The sequence below is a fragment of the Peromyscus leucopus genome, chromosome 23, assembly GCF_004664715.2.
Source record: "Peromyscus leucopus breed LL Stock chromosome 23, UCI_PerLeu_2.1, whole genome shotgun sequence".
Classification (NCBI taxonomy): Eukaryota; Metazoa; Chordata; class Mammalia; order Rodentia; family Cricetidae; genus Peromyscus; species Peromyscus leucopus.
This window is the reverse complement of record NC_051082.1, coordinates 25617028-25638041: the sequence shown is the minus strand read 5'-3', so window position 1 is coordinate 25638041 and position 21014 is coordinate 25617028. Positions and strand designations below refer to the sequence as shown.

At 50.7% G+C, this 21014-nt stretch overlaps 1 protein-coding gene across 1 annotated transcript in view; it reads left to right on the top strand.

Annotated features, from left to right (window-relative positions):
* Positions 1-18607, top strand: part of Gtf2ird1 (GTF2I repeat domain containing 1) — a 91399-nt gene extending 72792 nt beyond the window's left edge. The window contains 8 exon segments of the mRNA XM_037198295.1: positions 458-541; positions 3144-3327; positions 5150-5178; positions 14298-14375; positions 14922-15002; positions 15005-15113; positions 17254-17291; positions 18315-18607. Coding sequence (XP_037054190.1) covers positions 458-541; positions 3144-3327; positions 5150-5178; positions 14298-14375; positions 14922-15002; positions 15005-15113; positions 17254-17291; positions 18315-18607 — 896 coding nt within the window.
* The last annotated feature ends 2407 nt before the right edge of the window (positions 18608-21014 follow it).

The window sequence follows — 21014 nt, the reverse complement described above, 5'->3', positions numbered from 1 at the left end:
TGGGCTCCATCCCCTGTGCCACCAAATAATAAAGAGCCCCAGGCAGACACTCCCATTCTCGTCCCTGTTTCCCTGTGAGCTCTGAAGCCTTTGCTCTAACTCCCACCCAGCTGAGGACACAGAAACCCCCTCTCCCTGGTGCCTGACTTCCAAGCTTATTTATTAGTGTGTTGGTTTTCAAATGTCAACAATTATTAACTTAATTTCATCTCGTGGCTGTTGTCTCAACAGTGTGAGTCCTTCCAGGAAACACACACACACACACACACACACACACACACACACACACACACGTCTCATGAAGACTGGTTTTGAAGGACTCTGAGGGGCCCACTCCAAAGATCTGCTAATTGCCAGAGGAGGAGTTCACTGTAATTAGGAAATCATTTTTCCTGTAAAAGTCACCGAGTGCCTTTTAATGTAACCACCTCTGTCCGTAATTGTACTCACTCTGCAGAAAATTACGACACCAGGCTCTCGCGGATCGACATCGCTAACACGCTTAGGGAACAAGTCCAAGATCTGTTTAACAAGAAATACGGTGAGTTACAGGCAGGGGTCAGGTCGGGGAGAACCGGGCAGCTCCCTGCCTGTTGGGCAGAGAGGTTGATCTATATTTTAGGTATTTCTTTTCTCTACTTTTTTTCCTTTTAATTATTTATTTATTGTGTGTATGGAGGGGTGTGGGGGTGCGCACATACCCCCCAGCAGAAACGTGGTAATCAGACTTGGAGGAATCGGTTGTTTTGTCCTACTGTGGGGGTCCTGGGAATCAAACTCAGTCTGCCAGGCTTGGTGGCAGCCACCTGTGCGTGCGGAGTCCCCTCACCAGCTCTCATCCGTTTCCTTGAGCATCTGCCGTATGCCACGCACTGGGGACACGGTGTCACAGAAAACAGACACGGGGTAGGATGCGTGGGTGGCACACACCTGTCATCTCATCCCTTGGGAAGTTGGAGCAGGAGGATTGCTCCGAGTTTCATGGCAGCGGGAACTGCAGACTGTGGATGTGGTTGAGAGACAGATAGAAAAGGTGTGTGAGCACTCGCCGGTGAGCTGGCCTACGGGGTAAGAGTGGTGGCTGCCAGTTAGGTATTTAATCATGAACCATGATTAATGATGACCAGAGTTTGATTCCTGGCACCCGCATAGTGTGCCAAACCACTGCAATTGACCCTCTTCCCCTCACCACGGGCTGTGCACACAGGTGCTCACACACACACACACACACACACACACACACACACAAATAAAATGTGATAGAGACTGGGGTGTGGCTCAATGGGCAGACTCCTTGCTGAGCGTGTGTGAAGAAGCCCTGGGTTCAGTCCATGGCACAGCATAAACTGGGTATGGTGGCAGACACTCCTATCATCCCAGCACTTGGGAGGTAGAGGCAGGAGGGTCAGAAGTTCCCATCTCAGTTACATAGAATGTTGCCTGAGTTACATGAGACCCTGGCTCCAAAAACAAAAAACCAAACCAACTTTAAAAAGAGATGGCTTTTTTTTTTTTTTTTTTTTTTTTTTTTTTTTTTTTTTTTTTTGGTTTTGGTTTTTTTTTTTTTTTTTTTTTTTTTTGAGACAGGGTTTCTCTGTGTAACAGCTTTGGCTGCCCTGGAACTCAATCAATAGATGAGGCCTTTAATCCCAGCACTCAGGAGGCAGGGGCAGGTAGATCTCTGTAAATTCGAGGCCAGCCTGATCTACTGAGTGAGTTTTAGGACAGGCAAGGCTACACAGAGAAGCCCTGTCTTGAAAAACTAAAAAGAAAGAAACAGACTTATAACAAGAAAGAGCCCGGAGGTGGTGGCGCATACCTTTAATCCTAGCACTTGGGAGACAGAGGCTGGTGGATCTCTGTTTGAGGCTAGCCTGGTCTACATAGGGAGTCCCAGGGCAGCCAAGGCTACACAATAAGACTCTGTCTCAGAAGAAATTGAGGGAAAGAAAGAAGGGAAGGGGCCTGAGAGCGGGTAGACAGTGGTCCCTCATGTCAGGAAAGCATCCTGTCTGGCTTTGTCTACCTTCCTTACTGCTGAGTGGAACATACTCATTCATCCCATGTGGGTCCTGACTGTGAATCTGACAACCACAGGCTGGGGAAAAGCAGATGTTTCAGAGTTCCCATCCTGGAAGCAGCCAGAGAATGTCTTAGGGTTTTTTATAAGAGACACCAGGCTGGAGAGATGGCTCAGTGGTTAAGAGCACTGGCTGTTCTTCCAAAGGTTCCGAGTTCAATTCCCAGCAACCGCGTGGTGGCTCACAACCATCTACAATGAGATCTGGTGCCCTCTTCTGGCCTGCAGGCATACAAGCAGGAAGCACAGTCTAGAGTCTGAGAAGTATTCAGTGTGCCGCCAGAGCCAGCACCTGGAACCACACGTACCTGCTCTGCACTCCACCTAGCATGGATTCACACCAGAAACTCCGCGCACAACACACACGCTAGTTTCCCCAGCTTCTCCAGAAGTGGTTCTCAACCTGTGGGTCACAACCCTGTAGAGGTCCAGTATCAGATATCCTGCATATCAGATATTTACATTACAGTTCATACCAGTAGCAAGATTACAATTCTGAAGTAGTGTCTTAGTTAGGGTTTACTATTGCTGTGAAGAGACACCATGACCACGGCAACTCTTAGAAGGAAAACGTTTCATTGAGGGTGGCTCACTTACAGTTTCCGAGGTTCAGTCCATTATGATCATGGAGCGTGGTGGCGGGCAGGCAGACGTGGTGGTGGAGCTGAGAGTGCTACATCTTGACTGAGAGGCAACAGGAAGTCAACTGATTGTCACACTGAGTGGAGCTTGAGAAAAAGACCTCAAAGCCCGACCCCACAGTGACACACTTCCTCCAAGAAGCCCACACCTAATAGTGACGCTCCCTGCGGGGGGGGGGGGCGTTTTCTTTCAAACCACCACACAGTAGCAATGAAATACTGTTATGGTTGGGGGGGCGGGTCACCACAACATGAGGAACTGTATTGAAGGGCCGCGGCGTTAGGAAGGTTGAGAATCGCTGGTCTCTACACGCTTCCACAAAAGGGCCCTGTGCCCACGGGGAGAGACGCTCCCATATTGCGCCACACACCCTGCTACACCGCTTCCCCTTAACTGGCCCAACTGTCCTTCTCGCACCCAGGTGAAGCCTTGGGCATCAAATACCCAGTGCAGGTACCCTACAAACGAATCAAAAGCAACCCGGGCTCCGTCATCATCGAGGGCCTGCCTCCCGGGATCCCATTCCGCAAACCCTGCACCTTTGGCTCCCAGAACCTGGAAAGGATCCTCTCTGTGGCTGACAAGATCAAGTTCACAGTCACCAGGTACTTGATGAGGAAGGGGAGGGGTTGAGGCTGGACTGGCTGGGATCGGGAGCCCGCTCCAGAAATTCCTGCAGTAAGGATGTGTCTTAGGGTTGGTTTTTGTTTTTGTTTTTTATTTTCCGGAGCTGAAGACCGAACCCAGGGCTCTACCACTGAGCTAAATCCCCAACCCCAGGTTTTTAGAAGAGACACCAAGCTGTAGAGGTGGCTCAGTGGTTAAGAGCACTAGCTGCCCTTCCAAAGGTCCTGAGTTCAATTCCCAGCAACCACAAGGTGGCTCAAAACTATCTATAATGAGATCTGGTGCCCTCTTCTGGCCTGCAGGCATACATGCAGGCAGAACACTGGATACATAATAAATAAATAAATAAATAAATAAATAAATAAATAAATAAATAAATAAATCTTTCTTTAAAAAAAAAAAAAGACACCATGACCACGGCAACTCTTACAAAGAAATATTTAATGGTGGTGGGGACTCACAGTTTCAGAGGTTCAGTCCATGATCATCATGGTGGTGTGGGTAGACAGGTGTGGAACTGGAGAGGTACCTGAGAGTTCTACATCTTGCAGGCAACAGAAAGTCAACTGAGACATTGAACAAAGTTTAAGCCAAAGACCTCAAAGCCCACCCCCACAGCGACACACTTCCTCCGACAAGGCCACACCTCCTAATAGTGCCACTCCCTCTGGGGGCCATTTTCTTTCAAACCACTGCAGGGTGATACAGAGGAACTAAAGACCAGACGGGATCCAGGAGCTTCCACACAGTGACTGACCACCCTTCTAACTGTATGCCCTGCAGCAGCCCCCTGAGAAAGCAAAAATTCTGTGTACACACATGGCCTGGGCGTCTTATTGTAATGTGGAGTCTGGGGCTTGGGAGCTGGTGTGGTGGGGAAGTGTTTCCTGAACAAGCCTGAGGGACCTGAGTTTGGATCCTCAGCATCCGTATAAAAATGTGGGCATGCTCCCATGTACCTGTAACCCCAGCACTAGTTTTAGGAAAAGAGATGAGAAGATTCCAGAGGCTTGCTTAACTAGGTGGGAAACCTTCCCTTAAATTAAAAAGGAAAAGAAAAGAAAAAAAGATACAGAACCGGGAGGTGGTGGCGCACGCCTTTAATCCCAGCACTCGGGAGGCAGAGCCAGGCGGATCTCTGTGAGTTTGAGGCCAGCCTGGTCTACCAAGTGAGTTCCAGAAAAGGCGCAAAGCTACACAGAGAAACCCTGTCTCGAAAAACCAAAAAAAAAAGAAAGAAAGAAAAAGAAAAAGATACAGGATGATTGAGGAAGATACTTGAAGTCACCCTCTGCATGCATGCAAAGGTGCCCACCTCACATACACAAATGGTACAGATCCCAAAACATGCTTCTCATCCCAGCACTCGGGAAGCGGAGCCAAGAGGGTTATAAGTTAAGTTAGCCTAGGTTATATGAGACCCCTTCTCAAAAAGGACAGGAAGGAAGGAGAAGAGCAGGGAATGGGGCTTGGTTGGTTTCGGGTGTATACAGCGTGCATGAAGCCCTGACCCACACCACATAAACCAGGCTGAGTGGTGCACCGCTGTAATCTCCGCACTCAGGAGGTAGAGACAGGAGGATCAGAAGTTCCGGGTCCTCCTTGGCCATAACAGAGAGAGTTCAAGACTAGCCCAGGATACAAGAGCTCCTCTCTGAAAGAATCAAACATTAATCTGTGAAATGGGCCCTAGGCATTTGTTGCCAATTCCTCGGCAAGCTTGTGTCGCCGTCGTGTATCTGGTGGTAGTCTTGTCCCTGGAGCCTTTTCCCTGAAACTCCACTTCTGTTTCCCCTGCAGGCCCTTCCAGGGACTCATCCCAAAGCCCGGTAAGTGGTATTCTGTGTGTTTGGGAGGCACTCGGTGTTGGCGGGGTAGGGCGGGGGTCCTTGCCCAGTTCTGGGAGTGCAAAGCCAAGTCTACCATGGGCACCACTGCCTGGCTCCGGAGTGGGACCTGGGATACTGACCTGCGGTTCCCACACCTCCCGGTTCGTCCGCCCCAGGTTGGTGGGGAAAGGCTGCAGATGCCCTGGTCCTGGAGCAGAGAGATAGCAATGAAGCCACAAGGCTCGCCCGGTCAGAGAATGCAGCAGAGTCAGGGTCCCCCTGACCTCTAAGGGACCTGGCTAACTCAGGGCATGGAGGAAATCCATGGCAAGTGTTGTCCTAGGGGGCAGGGGGCTTGGTGCGAGGGGTGAGGGTGCTGGGAAGATAAAACAGTCTATAAAGGACCAGCTGTTGGAGCCGGGCGGCGGTGGCGCACGCCTTTAATCCCGGCACTCAAAAGGCAGAGCCAGGTGGATCTCTGTGAGTTTGAGGCCATAGAGAAACCCCGTCTCCAAAAAAAAAAAAAAAAAAATGACTGGCTGGCTGTTGGATCTGAATTTGATCCCTGGGACCCACAGAAACCACGTGTAATGGCACACACTTATAATCCTCGTGTCAGAGAGATGGAGAATTGAGCAAGCTCCCAGGCCAGTGAGAGATGGGCTCAAAAGAAAAAAGCTGAGTGTAGTAGTGTAACCTTTAACCCCAGCAGCAGGAGGCAGAGTCAGGTGGGTCTCTGGTGGGTTTGCCTGGTCTACAGAGTGAATCCCAGGACAGCCAGGACTACACAGAGAGACCCTGTCTCAAAAAAAAAGAAAGGGAGAGAGAGAGAGAGAGAGAGAGAGAGAGAGAGAGAGAGAGAGAGAGAGAGAGAGAAGAGTGCCTATGGATTCCCCAGTGAGGGGCTGGGGTGTGGCTCAGTGGTAGAGCACCTGCCTAGAATCCCCCAGTGAGGGGCTGGGGTGTGACTCAGTGGTAGAGCACCTGCCTAGAATCCCCCAGTGAGGGGCTGGGGTGTGACTCAGTGGTAGAGCCTCTGCCTAGAATCCCCAGTGAGGGGCTGGGCCAAGGCTCAGTCAAGTTGGCTAAGATTACACATACTTCACCATATCTAGTTTACGTGGTGCTGGGGCTGGACCCAGAGCCTCGTGCATGCTAGTCTGGAACTTATGCTGTGTCCCTACCCCCAAGACCCTATCTTAAAAAGAATTTTAAAACAAAGAAAAAAGCCTCTGCCTCTGTACCCTCTACACCTCTGTACCCCTGGGTGGACTCTAGGATCCTGTGCCCACAATGGAGAGAGCCCTGGGGGGAAGTGAGTGCTTCCTTAGGAAGGGAGCTGGAGACTTAAGACAGGGTTACCTTCCCACCGGTGAGAGTTCCAGAAAGTCCCTTACTTAGAGCTGACCCTGGTCCCATAGCAGACTCCCACCCCACCCCCACCGCCCACCTTCAGCTCCTGAGTTCATCTGTGAATGCAGGTCTCTTGGCTCCAGGCTGATAGCCTAAAGTCAGACCCTAGCCAGTGGCCAACCCTGGCACAAATGACTGCCTGAGCGGATGTCCTTTCCCGAGTGGTGCTCCTGTCCCTCAGTGGGTCAGGAAGTGTGGCTGAACCGCTCCAGCCCCATAGAAACCCAGTGAGCCTATCCGTCATCCAACCCACTGTAGCCCCCCGGGTCTCTCCCTGCCCCTCCCCCCGTACCCCACTCGTTTTTGGGGAGAGAGTCTTGATATGTATCCTACACTGGCCTCAAACTCACGATCCTCCTGCCTCAGCCTCCGGAATGTTGAGGTTATAGTTGTGTGCCGCCACTCTGGGGTTGGTTAACTTCTCACAAGAGGAAACAGACTCAGAGAGGTTAAGAAAATTCCTCACAGTCACAGAGCATTTGCGTGGTCTGGCTGAGATCTGAAAGGAGGTCTTACCCTGCTTTGGGGAGGATCCAGGTTGAACTTACCCCCTACCCCCATCCACTGTGCTAAATTAAATCTGATCCTGCTGAGTGCCTCTTTGTCGCCCCCTCATGGCCACTGTGTGCAATCACATGGGTCCGGTCAACAATCTTTTTAAACTCCCAGTTTGAAACTGGTTTACTTGTTGGCGGTTTGTTTTTCGGTTTGGTGTTAGAATTTTGAGTGTGTGAGTGTATGTGGAGTGTGTGTGTGTGTGTGTGTGTATAGTATGTATAAATGTTCAGTGTGTCGTGTCTGAGTGTAGTGTGTATACTGTATGTGTAAAGTGTGTGTGTGTGTGTGTGTGTGTGTGTGTGTGTGTGTGTGTGTGCGTGCGCGCACGCGCACATACATATTCAGGTCTTCAGGCTTAGAGGCAAGTGTCTACCTGCTGAGTTGTTTGGCTGGCTCCGGGTTCTGCTTTTTACGAAGGCTGTGGGGCTCAAATTCAGGTCTGTGTTTTCAGGACAAGCACTTTACCGACTGAGCTGATCTCCTCAGCCCTGACTTTTTGTTTGTTGCTGCTGCTGCTGCTGTTATTTTTTTAATATTTTTTTATGTGTCTGACTGTTTTCCCTGTACGTGTGTGCCTCGTGTCTGTGGAGGTCAGGGAACTGGAGTTATAGATGGTTGTGAACCACTGTGTGGGTGCTGGGAACCGAACCCTGGTCTTCTGCAAGATCAACCATCACTGTTAACCGCTGGGCCGTCTCTCTACACCCCACCCCCAGCCCATAACAGTTTGTGTTTTAAGGTGGTGTCTTATTATAGACCAGGCCAGAAGGAACTTGACGGTTAGCTGAGAATCTTCTTAAACTTAGGATCCCCCTGCCCACACGTCACAGTGCTGGAATTACAGACATGTACCACTCTGTCAGACTGGTCCACTCTTGTCTGAGGGTTTCGGTTGCTGTGATAAAAACACCTTGGGGAAGAAAGGGTTTTATTTCAGCTTAGAACTCACAGTGCCACCGAGGGAAGTTAGAGCAGAAACCTGGAGGCAGGAGCTGATGCAGAGGCCATGGGGGAGCGCTGTTCACTGGCTTTCCCTCCATGGCTTGCTCAGCCTGCTTTCTTATACACCCCACAACTACGTGCCCAGGGGTGGTCCCACCCACGATGGGTCTGAGCCCTCCCGCATCAATCACTGATTAAGAAGATGTCCTACAGGCAATCTGAGAGAGGCATTTTCTCAGCTGAGTTTAGCTTGCGTCAAGAAAGGTGCTGGGAGCAGGTGCAGTCCCTTCTGTCGGGAAGGGTCCCCCAGCTGGGGAGCAGAGGTCCCTGTGGGGAAGGACTGTTGGAGGCATCATCCCAGAGGACTGGCCGGAACACTGAGAGTTTCTAAGAGAGAGAATAATAAGTGTATTGTGGGGGCAGGGAGGAAGAGGGATCTATACACACATGTGAACAGTGAGCACAGTCGAGGTCCTCCAAAAATGGGTACAGATTGGTTTCCACAAATCCAGACAGTGGCCACCTACAGGTGGAGTCTTTCTCCCCAGTGACCAATCACTCACATCTGGAGGGTAGGGTGTAGCTGCCAGCCTGGGGAGGTGACATTCTCCAGGTCAGGGTGAGGAGGAAGCCGTGAACCCAGCCTTCCCACTCTTAGGTTTGTTATTGTTTGAAACAAAGTGTCCCAGGTAACCCAGGCTGGCCTTGAACTTGCTGGGCATCAAGGATGACCTTGAACTCTGACACTCCAGCCTCCATGTGACTTCCAAAGTGCTGGGATTACAAGTCTGTCCTCTCTATACAATGCCGTTTTGTGCAGTTCTGGGGATGCAACCCAGAGCTTCATGCATGCTAGGCAAGCACTCTACCAATAGAGTTACATCCCTAGCCAGCTGTCTGTCTGTCTATATGTCTGCCCATCCATCCAGCTGTCTGTCTTTGACAATGTCTCATTATGTAGCCCAGGCTGGCCTTGAATTTACAGTCCTCCTCCTCCTCTTTCTCCCAAGTAGCTGGGGTTATACAGGTCCATGCGGCCGGGTCTGGTGTGGTGTGGTTTGAGTTTTATTTTCAGGCATCAGAGTTTTGTTTTCCAAATGATGTCAGATTTGCCTTTTCTGGTAGCCATGCTTCCGGCTGGGGCGGGTAGACTGCAGAGAAGGTAAAGCTGGTCCCAGGTGGTGGGCCCAGAGAGAGAGAGGAATTAAGATCTAGAAGGGGATGGAGTGGCCGTGAAGAAGGTGGTGAAAGAGATGGAAGATGGAGGTGACGCTTGTCTAAAAGCCTGGATCTTCGGATCTATGGGGGCGGGCTTTGGAGGTAATGAACTCCCCGTCACTGGAGGCATTCAAGCCAAGGGTAGGTAGTCAGCCACTTACCAAAGAGAATATTCCCTGCAGGGTTTGCTGCAAAGGAGGAAGAGAAGAGCTGTTCCCACGTCACAGTACCTGACAGGACCAGTCCCACTTCCCTTTGCTGTCCAGTTAAGAGCTTCCAAACAGCCAGTCACAGGGTGTCACGGTGGACATCTGTCTGTTATCCTAGCTTCTGGAAGGAGTTCAAGGCCAGCTTCAGTTACATAGGAAGCTTGGGACTAGCCTGGGCTATAAGAGGCCTTGTCTTAAAACTGAACAATGAGGACTTGAGCGATGACTCAGAGGTTACGTGTGTTGGCTGCTTTTCCAGAAGGCCTGAGGTCACTGCTTAGCGACTATATCGGGTGGCTCACAGGTGCCTGTAACTCCAGCACCAAAAATCCAGTGCTCACTTCTGGCCACCGCAGACACCCACAGACACTTGGCGCACGCACGTGTATCGTCATCATCGTTTCCTCTGACCCCAGGTGCAGCTTCAGCACACTCTCAAGGAAAAAATGGGTGCATTGGGGTCCCCACAGGCAGAGCACAGCTGCCAGCTTCTTGTGTGACTCCAGCAAGCCAGGTTCAGCTCTTTTGAGCATCAGTGTCCTTATCTATAAAACAGGAAGAACTAGCGGAGCGGTGGCAGTTCATGCCTTTAAATCCCAGCACTCAGGAGGCAGAGGCAGAGGCAGAGGCAGGTGGATCTCTCTGAGTTCAAGGCCAGCCCAGTCTATAGATCTAGCTCCAGGACAGCAGGAATAAACAGAGAAACCCTGTCTTGGAAAACAAAAACAAAAAACCCAGGAAGGATTGCCTTCTCTCCAACCTGCAGCCCATGGCCAAGGCCAGGTGGGTCTCAGAGGCTCAGAAAGGCTGGATCTCCAGCCGGATTAGACCTTGCGGACAGCATGCCTGGGGAGCCTTTGTGTGCTGGTCCCTGCTGCCCAGAAACCTGAGCACCCCAGGGAGCTAGAGCCAAATTCTCAGCAGCCCCAGTTTAATCTAGGACACCTCACAGTCGACTTCCCAGTTCAGGTTCAATTTCAAGAAATTGTTATGGCAGATTAAGCCCCACCCCACCCCAGTGAGAATTTATTCCAATCACTTGGAGAATAAGAGGGGGAAAAAATTAAAACTCTTTAATAATAGCGTGCTCCCAAAGAGAAACCCAGAACAGAAATCTCTTGTGGCTTTATGTAGGTTTAAGCTATCACTTCCTATTCTTACACTCATGTTCATCTCTAAATTGCTTTCCAGTCTGTCCCTGTCCCCGTCCTGTCCCGTGTCCCCTTGTTCCCCTCCACCCCTGGCCCAGTTACACCTGGAGCAATTAAATGTGTTTTATGTTTTGGTCTGGCAGTACTCCTTTAGCTGAATTTTACTTTTATATAACTTAATTTTTGCTTGCTTTTTAAAATTATTTATTTATTTATTATTTGTTATTTATTATTTATTTATTTATTTATTTATTTTTAGGTGTGCTGGTGTTTTGCCTGCCTGTATGTTTGTATAAGGTTGTCAGATCTTGGAGTCACAGATAGTTGTGAGCTGCCACGTGGGTGCTGGGAATTGAACCCGGGTCCTCTGGAAGAGCAGCCAGTGCTCTTAACCTATGAGCCACCTCTCCAGCCCTCTTTATTGTTGTTATTGGAGACAGGGTTTCTCTGTGTAGTTCTGCTGTCAGGAACTCAGTCTGTAGGCCAGACTGGCCTCGAACTCACAGAGATCCACCTGCCTCTGCCTCCCGAGTTCCACCACCGGGCCGGCCAACAATATTTTCTACGCAAGTTGATTGGTAAATCTTTTCTAACGTCAGTGTATCAGTGAGGAAAGTTTTTTACCGTTTCTCTAGCATCGTCTGAGGCCCAGGTTGAGATGCTCAGCTGTGGAGAAGGGCCTGCCACACATAGGTGGCAGAAGCCCCCTTAGTGCCATCTCCTGTCACCTTCAAACTGTGGAGAGCTTCGGGGAGAAGGGGACCTGAGACAGGCCTGGGAGCCAGTCTGGGGTTGATATTGACAAGCAAGGAGCAAGGCAAGGGAATGGTCTTATTTGCCCATTTAGGAACCAAGTTTACCATTTCTGAACTACGATCTTCGATGTTAAGTAAGTTAACTTACATCTATGATCTTACATGAGTTAATTGACTCTGTAGTCTTGGACAAGTTAGCTCACTGTGTATGATCATAGATAAGTTAACTCACTCTCTGTGATGTTGGACAAGTTAACAACTGACTTACTCTCTGTGGTCTGGGACAGGGCACCTGACAATCTACAGTTTTGAGGTAGGTTGACTTACTGTCTGGAGGCCATTCGTTCAGGGCCCCTCTGCCCTTCTGTACTTGATTCCCTGAGGCTGGAGGGATATTTTCCTGGCTCCAGCCCTCCTGCCTTCCCCCTTTCCCGCCCTTCCAGCTCCGTCTTGGTCTGGAGAGCTGAAATAATACTGTCCTGTCTCGGTATCCCAAGACGCCACAATTCCAGCCCCAGCCATGCTTCCTCCGTTAATGTTCTCTGTTAATGTGGCTGCAGTAATGACTGCCTGCCTTCCTGTCTTCCTGGGAAGTGCTGACCGCTGCCAGGGTGGGGCAGAGAGGACTCTGGCCAGATGTCCTACTCCTGGGCCCAGATCTGGCGCTGTGCTTCCTCCTTTATTCCAAAAGGGGCCACGGAGCCACAGGGTGTCTGGGAGGCCCTGACCATTTCCTGGTCTATGGAAACTCAGCCAGGGCCACTGTGACCCACCCTGCACCTGAATGGGTTAAAGATCTCAAGTCCTGCACCCCACATGTGGCTGGAAAGGAACTTCCTGTGTTCCCGGGTTCATAATTAAGAGGCTCTGCCACCTCGTGAAGTTGAGGGAGCCCTGGAACTTTCTGTAAGATTCCAGAAACCCTTATGTAAATGTACGAAGCAGAGGGGCTCAGGGGATGAGTCATCCAGCAAATCGGCACACCCACAGAAAAAAGGACAGCTAGGGTGGCATCCACTAAAAATAGTCCCAGCTCTGGGGAGCAGAGACAAGTAGATCCCTGGTGCTCACTAGCCAGCCCGCCAGCCCAACCTACTTGGCCAGTTCCAAAGGAGAGCCTCTCCAAAGATAAGCGTCCCAAGGAAGGGCTCCCCAGGCATAAAGGCATGAATACAAACACACAAAAATTAACTTCTGAAGACCACTTGAAAGGATGATAAATGGCGCTGGTGGCGGCACTGGTTACCGCTGAAAGGTCGCGGTCACGAAAGAACCCAGTGTTAGTTTTCAGAGCTTTATTAGGGGGGGGGGGAGCCAGGCCTGGAGAGAGAGAAAAATGGTGGGGTGGAGGGAGAGGGGAGCAGAGCAGAGAAGGTGTGGTGTCTGCATCCAGCTTTTTTGTTTGTTTGTTTTTGTTTTTTTCCAGATAGGGTTTCTCTGTGTAGCTTTGGAGCCTTTCCTGGATCTCGCTCTGTAGACCAGGCTGGCCTCGAACTCACAAAGATCCGCCTGCCTCTGCCTCCCGAGTGCTGGGTTAAAGATGTGAGCCACCACTGCCCGGCATGACCTCCACTTGAAATGCCACGATCCACGTGTATTCATATATACAAATTCATTAATTAATTACTCATTTAATTAATTCATACAAAATGAATTAATTAAAAAAGCAAAAACCCTGGGCCTGGAAAGATGGCTCAGGGGTAAGGCGCTTGCTGCCAAGCCTCATGACCTGAGTTCGATCTCCAGGACCGGCATGGCGGAAGGGAGAACCAACTCCTGCAAGTTGACCTCTGACCTCCACGTGTGCACTTGCTCACACATAAATACATGTAATTAAAAACAAAACCACAAATCTTCCACTCCAGGTGTGGTAGGGAACACGACCAGCACTAGGAAAGCTGGGGCAGGAGGATCCTGAGATTGAGGCCCAGCTGAAAACAGAAAATAAAAGCCAATGGACTTGGATTTGGTGGTGGTTATTCTATGTTCCTGTTTTCAGTCTTGTTATCCATAAAAAGGGAGGTAGTAGTGTGCGAGCCATAGGCAGGAGGGAGGATACGGCTTTTTGTCCCTCGTAACTTGCTGTCTCTGCACACCACATACTCCTAAGAACGGCCCCTGCTTCCTGCAGGAGGCAGCCTGTTCCAGTCCAGGCCCTTGAACCTCACCCTGAGATGGGGCAACGTAACAGCCCAACATGGCTGCCAAGCCAGATATCATGGCTTCTACGAGCGTGTGTGTGTGTGTGTGTGTGTGTGTGTGTGTGTGTGTGTGTATACACACACATGTGTTCCTTAAGACAAACATGGTTAATTTTCAGGCTAACGCAGTGGGTTTGAAAGAGTGTCCCGTCACACTGTTTCTGGGGGCTATAACTAGTATCCGCTACACTGTTAGCTCCTTTTGGGGTGCTCTGTGCCTGTCCTGTGGTAGAGGTGCTGCTTGGAAAATTCAGGTGGATGGAAGGATGAGTTGGTATGTAGATGGATGAATGGGAGGTGAGCGGTGGGTGTGTGGGTGGATGAATGGGAGGTGAGTGGTGGGTGTGTGGATGGATGAATAGGAGGTGAGTGGTGGGTGTGTGGATGGATGAATAGGAGGTGAGTGGGTGGGTGTGTGGATGGATGAATGGGAGGTGAGTGGTGGGTGTGTGGATGGATGAATGGGAGGTGAGTGGGTGGATATGTAGATGGATGAATGGGAGGTGAGTGGGTGGATATGTAGATGGATGAATGGGAGGTGAGTGGGTGGATACACTCATGAGACCAAAGCGGCCTCAGTAGAGAAGGCAGTCTCTGGAGAGTCTGCCCAGCAGGCCAGGGCCACACGGGAGCAGCGTGTGCCAGACCTATAGTCCGATTGTCTCCCTGCAGACGAGGATGACGCCAACAGGCTCGGGGAGAAGGTGATCCTCCGGGAGCAGGTGAAGGAGCTCTTCAATGAGAAATACGGTCAGTGCCCCTGGGTGGCCGGGGTGGGTCGTCAGGGCAGCTTGCGTGACCACAGTGACGGATGTGTTAGCTACTTTTTTCTAATTGCTGGGACAACATACCCCACTTAAGGAAGGTAGGGTTTATTTTGGGTCACAGATTAACACTAGTCCATAGGGCAAGGACGTGAGGCAGTTGGTCACGTCTGCAGTCTGCAGGGGAGCAGAGAGAGACCAATGCTGGTGGCCAGCTCACTTTGTCCATTTTAATTCAGTTCTGGACCCCAGCCTCTGAGATGGTGCCACCCTCATGTAGAGTGGGTTAACCCAATCTAGAAACTTCCTCACATAGAGATGTGCCCAGAGCTATGTCTGTCTCTTAGGTAGTCCTGGAACCCGTGGGTGATCAATATGAACTATCCTTACGTATGTGGATGATCAATATGCTGACCCTGGGGTGGGATGGTTGCTGAGTTGGGCTGTCAGAGTCACGATCCTCTCCCTAGAGTGTTTCACCTTTTGACATGAGGGCATCTCTCTCTCTCTGGTTCTGACCTGTGCTCTCTAGGAGAGGCCCTGGGACTGAATCGGCCTGTGTTGGTCCCTTACAAACTGATCCGGGACAGCCCAGATGCTGTGGAGGTGAAAGGCTCCCGGATGACATCCCCTTCCGGAACCCCAACACCTACGACATCCATCGGCTGGAGAAGATCCTGAAGGCCAGGGAGCATGTACGGATGGTTATCATCAACCAGCTCCAGTGAGTGCCACAGGGCAAGAGCTGTGGGGGAGGAGAGGGTACCACCCTGGCCCAGGACACCATCAGCAGGCTCAGCCAGGGGTCGGAGAGAGAGAACCCTGAGTCAGAAAACCAACTCCAATTTTTTGTTGTTGTTTTGAGACAGAGTCTCAAGTAGCCCAGGCTGGCCTGGAACACACTATGTAGTCGAGGCTGACCTTGAATTCCTAATATTCCTGCTTCCACCTCCTAGATGCTGGGATTACAGGCCTGAGCTAATTTACCCAGCCCACAATTCAGAATTTCTTGAGTATCCTCTCTGTACTCAAGACGTTTTAGGACAAGGCTGAAGAGATGGCTCAGCAGTTTAGAGCACATGTTGCTCTTGCAGAGGACCCAGGCTCCATTCTCAGCATCCACATGGTGGCTCAAACCATGCCTAATTCCATTTCCAGGGGATCCGATACCTTCCTCTGACTTCCTTGGACACTGTGCACAAACATGGTACACATATACATACACATGTGCATGCAGAAACTCATACAATAAAATAAATCATTTTTAAAGTTTGAGGTAGGAGCTGGGAAGAGTCACAATTAGTACAAAAATGTTTGTCATACAAGCGTGAAGACCTAAGTTCGGGTCTCCTGGGCCCACAGCACGCACCTGTAATCCCACCACAGGGAAGGTAAAAGCAGGAGGATTCCTGGGGCACACGGGCCCTCCAGGCTAGCCAAATCAGTGAGAAATTCTGCCTAAAAATAGAACACGGAGGCTAGAGAGATGGCTCAGCAGGCAGGAATGTTTGCTCCGTAATCATGAGAGCTGGAGCTTAGATTTCAGTGCCCACGTAACACGTGGGGCTTCTCGTGCATGCCTGTGGCCCCACGAGGAGGGTTGAGTCAGGGTGGTCTCTGGAGTTTGCTGGCTTCAGGCCTAGTGAGAAAACACTAGTGCCAGCTTCAGGGAGAGACTGTGCCTCAAAGGAATAGGTGGAGAACGGTAAAGAAAGACACCCAGTACCCTCTCTTCTGGCCTCCTCCTGTGCACACAGGCTTGCACACCTGTATACACACATGTAAGTAAATAAATTATTTATTTATTTATTTATTTTTTTTTTTTCCGAGACAGGGTTTCTCTGTGTAGTTTTGGTGCCTGTCCTGGAACTCACTCTGTAGTCCAGGCTGGCCTCAAACTCACAGAGATCCACCTGCCTCTGCCTCCTGAGTGCTGGGATTAAAGTGCCTGCCGCCGCCACCGCCACCACCACCTGGCTAAATAAATAATTCTTTAGAATAAAAATAATGTGGAAGGTAACTGAGAAAGATACCCAGCATTGATCTATGCCCTCCACACACATGCATACCATCATGCACGCGCGCGCACACACATACACACACACACACACACAGCGGCACACACACACACATTCACACAGCAGGTAAAGGTGCTTGCCCCCAAGCCTGACAACCTCAGTAAGGTTTCCTGGGACTCACATCATCAAAGGAGTGAACTGATTGGACTCCCACAAGTCGTCCTCTGACCTCTGCTGGACACACATGCACACATACATACACCAATTAAATAAATGTAATGAAAACAGATTTAAACAGTACGAGAAAAAAAAGATTTGAGGGACAATGGTGTGCCAACGTTTTTCTATAATCCCAGTAACCGAGAGGCAGGAGGAGGAGGATGGGCCAGCCTTGGCTACAGAGCCAGGCCCCGTCTCAAAAGGAAAAGCATTTCAGGGTTTTTGTGCCCTGGTCACTTGAGCCTGGTTTTGGTAGGAGCATATATATGCATGGTGGAAGGTGCTGCTCACCTCCCGAGAGCCAGGGAGCAGAGAGAGGAGAGGAAAGAGAGAGGGAGAGGGAGGGAGGGAGGAGGAAGCAATGGCCCCAGGATCCCCACTGAGGACACGACCACCATGACCTATCCCACCCACTAGGCCCCACCTCGTCAAGGTCTAGTGTGCAGACACACATTTAACACGTGGACCGTTGGGCAACACTCAGGGTGTAAAACTATAGCGTGGACTGACCTGGCTGCAGCCACAACCGCTACATCTCAGCTATGGAGAGTCGGTGTCCCGAATCCCAAGGAGCGGGTGAGGAGAGGGAACCACCTAACTGTGGCCTCGCTTCTCTCTCTTTTTCAGACCTTTTGCAGAAGTCTGCAATGATGCCAAGGTGCCAGGTGAGTCAGAGGCCGGGGAGGCCGCCTTCTGCCTCCCGGGGACCAGTCTGTTGCCTTCAAAGATAAAAAAGGCAGGCACAGGCCTTGGGTGGCTCAGGGGATAAAGGTGCTTGCTGCTAAACCTGACGACCTGAGTTCAATCCCTAGACCCCACATGATGGAGAAACTGAGGCAACTCCTTCAAGCTGACCTCTGACCTCCATTCATGTGCCACATACACGTACATAAATAAATGTTTCTTAATAATAATAATAATAAAAATAATAGGTAAGGCTGGGTGTGGATCAGTGGGAGAGTATGCACAAAGTCCTGTTATGATTTCCCTAGCACTACATAAATCGGGTATAGTGGCACACACCTTTAATCCCGGGACTGGGACTGGGGGGAGGGGGGCGGAGGCAGGAGGATCAGGCATCAAGACCAAGTTCAGCTACACAGTGACTTGGAGGCCAGCCTAGACTACGTGAGACCCTGTCTCAGCAAACTAAACCAAAACACTTTGGTGGGAGGTGGGTAGGGAGCTTAGGGCTTTTGAAGGTCGTAGGAAGATAGTCCTACTGAAGATCGAATGATCTGGGGGAGCCAGATCCCTGTACTGAGCCTGTTGGGTAGGTGAGGGGGTATTTTTACCAGCAAAGCAGGCAGGTGAATAGGAGCCAGAAGTGGGACACCTGGTCCTTAGACCTGCTTGGGGATTAAGGCTGGACAAGTGAGCCTCAGCCACTTGGTGGGTAGAGTCACAGAGCCTGGGATGCTGTGAAAGGATGTAGCTTTAGCTCAGAGGAACAGCACCTGCCTAGAATCCCCCAGTAAGGGCCTAGGAGTATGGTTCGACCTACACAAAGCCCTGGGTTCCATTCCCAGGACATAAAAAAAAAAAAAAAAAAAAGAAAAAAAAGAAAAAAGAAAAAGAAAGAAAGAAACCACTAAAAATCTAAAAGCAAGGGCTTTCTCCAGGGAGTTCAGGAGGCCGACACAGAATGGCCCCCAGCATCCGGCCTCAGCAACTGTTTCTTCCACCAGCCAAAGACATTCCCAAGCGCAAGAGAAAGCGGGTCTCGGAAGGCAACTCGGTCTCCTCCTCTTCCTCCTCTTCATCCTCGTCCTCTAACCCAGAGTCTGTGGCATCCACCAACCAGATCTCCCTCGTGGTAAAGTCACGCAGATCCGAACTTCACCCCAGTTCTGTGTGGCCTGTGCCCCACCCTCGGGCAGGGCCGCCCACAGCTCCAGGAACCGGGAGGCACTGGGCCCTGAGAGGGACTCCACCAACCTCAGAGGTGCAGGCGCACCCACTGGCTTTGCCCACGAGATAGATGGAGGGGTCTGTGCGATCAATCGGCGCAGGGCTTGAAGTGTGGGTGTTACCAGCGATGTGTGTAACTGAGGACAGCGGGAGCCAGAGGGTAGACGGTCACATGACAGAACTCAACCTCCGTCATCTGTCGGCCATGTTGCTGAGTTTGGCCCCTTGCCTGATTCAGAGGAAAACCTATGTAAAGCACTGGGTGTGGTGGCGTATGCCTGTAGTCCCAGTAGTGGAGACGGGGAGGATCAGGGGTTCAAGGCCAGCTTGGGCGATATGAGACTCCGTCTCAAAAGAAAACTGCTAACCAGGGGGCTGGGGGTGTGGCTCAGTCAGCAGGATGCTTGCCTTGCGCGCATGAAGGGCTAGATCCCCAGCATTGCATAAACTGGACCTGGTGGCGTACGTCTGTAATCCCAGCACTGGAGAGGTAGAAGCAGGAGGATCAGAAGTCAAGGTCAGCCTCAGGACATGAGAAATTTGAGGCTAGCCTGGGTTACATGAGACTGTCTCAACAGAAAGGAAAGGAGGAAAGAAGGGAGGCTGATTTTAGGATTTCTAGATCCTTTGTGTGCCCCTTCAACTCCATTCTGGATACTTTTTTTTTTTTTTTTGGTTTTTTGGTTTTTCAAGACGAGGTTTCTCTGTGTAGCGTTGAAGCCTGTCCTGGACTAGCAATGTAGACCAGGCTGGCCCCGAACTCACAGAGATCCACCTGTCTTTGCCTCCCGAGTGCTGGGATTAAAGGCGTGCGCCACCACCGCCAGGCCTGGGTACTTCCAAAAGCCCAGAATTTGCATTTTCTGCTACCGTCATTTTTATCATTGAATTCTCCTTCCCCCGAGAGGTGGGACAGTGTCTGTAGGGTGAAGCTGGCATATGGTGTTTACTGCGCCTGCTCACTCAGCCCTCGCTGGTGTGTCCGATCCACATGTTGAACCCCTGGAACACAGGTCCGTCCCCCCCCAGGCTGTACCTGTGTGACCTCAGAGAGGTCTCTTGCCCTCCCTGGGCCTCAGTGGCTGCGTCATAAGTAGCATTGGAGTTCGCCCTCAAGGAAAGCGAGCTAGTTTATTCTGGGAGTTCCTTCATGTCACCTGCAGTCCTAACCTGGTCCCTCTGTCCCCCTCTCTCTAGCAGTGGCCAGTGTACATGGTGGACTATTCCGGACTAAACGCGCACCTTCCAGGTCCCCTTGATTATTAAACCTCAGAGCCGAATCAGGACCTCAACTCAGAAAGACTAAAGGAAATGTAATTTATGTACAAAGTATATTCGGATATGTATCGATGCCTTTTAGTTTTTCCAATGATTTTTACACTATATTCCTGCCACCAAGGCCTTTTTAAATAAGTAAAAAAAAAAGAAAAAGGAAAAAAAAAGTGTTAACTTTATTTTTCTGGCTACACATACGCTTTTGGTGGTGTGGCCCCGGCAGCCACCCAGGGACCGAGTCAGACAAGACACCAACCTGCTCAGGTGCCCCATGCCATACTCTGGAGTCTCGAGTTTCTGAACACTAGATTGGTGGTGTCCGGGGACAGCACTTATTTTCTTTACTGCAGCCCCAGGAGGAGCCACAGAGCGCTTGCCCAGCCTCCACAAAGCCGTGGGTTCCACCCCAGCACTGCCTTTCCTGGGTGTGGTGGTGCACACCTGTGACCCCAGCACTCAGGAGGTTCCGGAGTTCCCATTTGGGGCTGGGGAGATGGCTCCGTGGGTAAAGTGTACCTTCCTTTGCCAGCATGATAACCTGACTTCAGAACCCCGGTATCCGGGTAAAAAGCTATGCACGGTGGCGGCGACATCCTCCTGTAACACCGCGGTGGTGGGAGGCTGGAAACGAGGATCCCTGGAGCCTGCTGGTCCGCTAGCCTAACTGACTGCGTTAGTGAGCTCTGGGTTCAGAGAAGGAGCCTGTCTCCAAAAATAAGATGGAAAGGGATGGCAGGATGGCTTGCTTAGTGGGTGAAAGGTTCATGCCGTCAAGCCTGACATCCTGAGTTCAATCCCAGGCTGACTCCTACACATGACCCTCTGACCTCCGCACATATGCTGTCAGGTGGGAACACACGTACGTTGAGTGTGATTTTTAAATTACATATATGTATTTAAATGTATAACTGAAGTAGTCGAAACCATATGTTCTTTGTTGTTGTCGTTTGTTTTTGAGACAGGGTTTCTCTGTGCAGCCCTGGCTGTCCTGGAACTCACTCTGTAGCCCAGGCTGGCCTTGAAATCACAGAGATCTGCCTGCCTCTGCCTCCCGAGTGCTAGGATTAGAGGCATGCGCCACCACAGCCACCTCAGTTTCTTACATAACTGACAATGACCTTGAGGTCTTCCTGTGGGCGGCTCACAACGCTGGGGTCACAGGCATTCGCTGTCACGCTCACCATTCGCTGTCACACTCACTC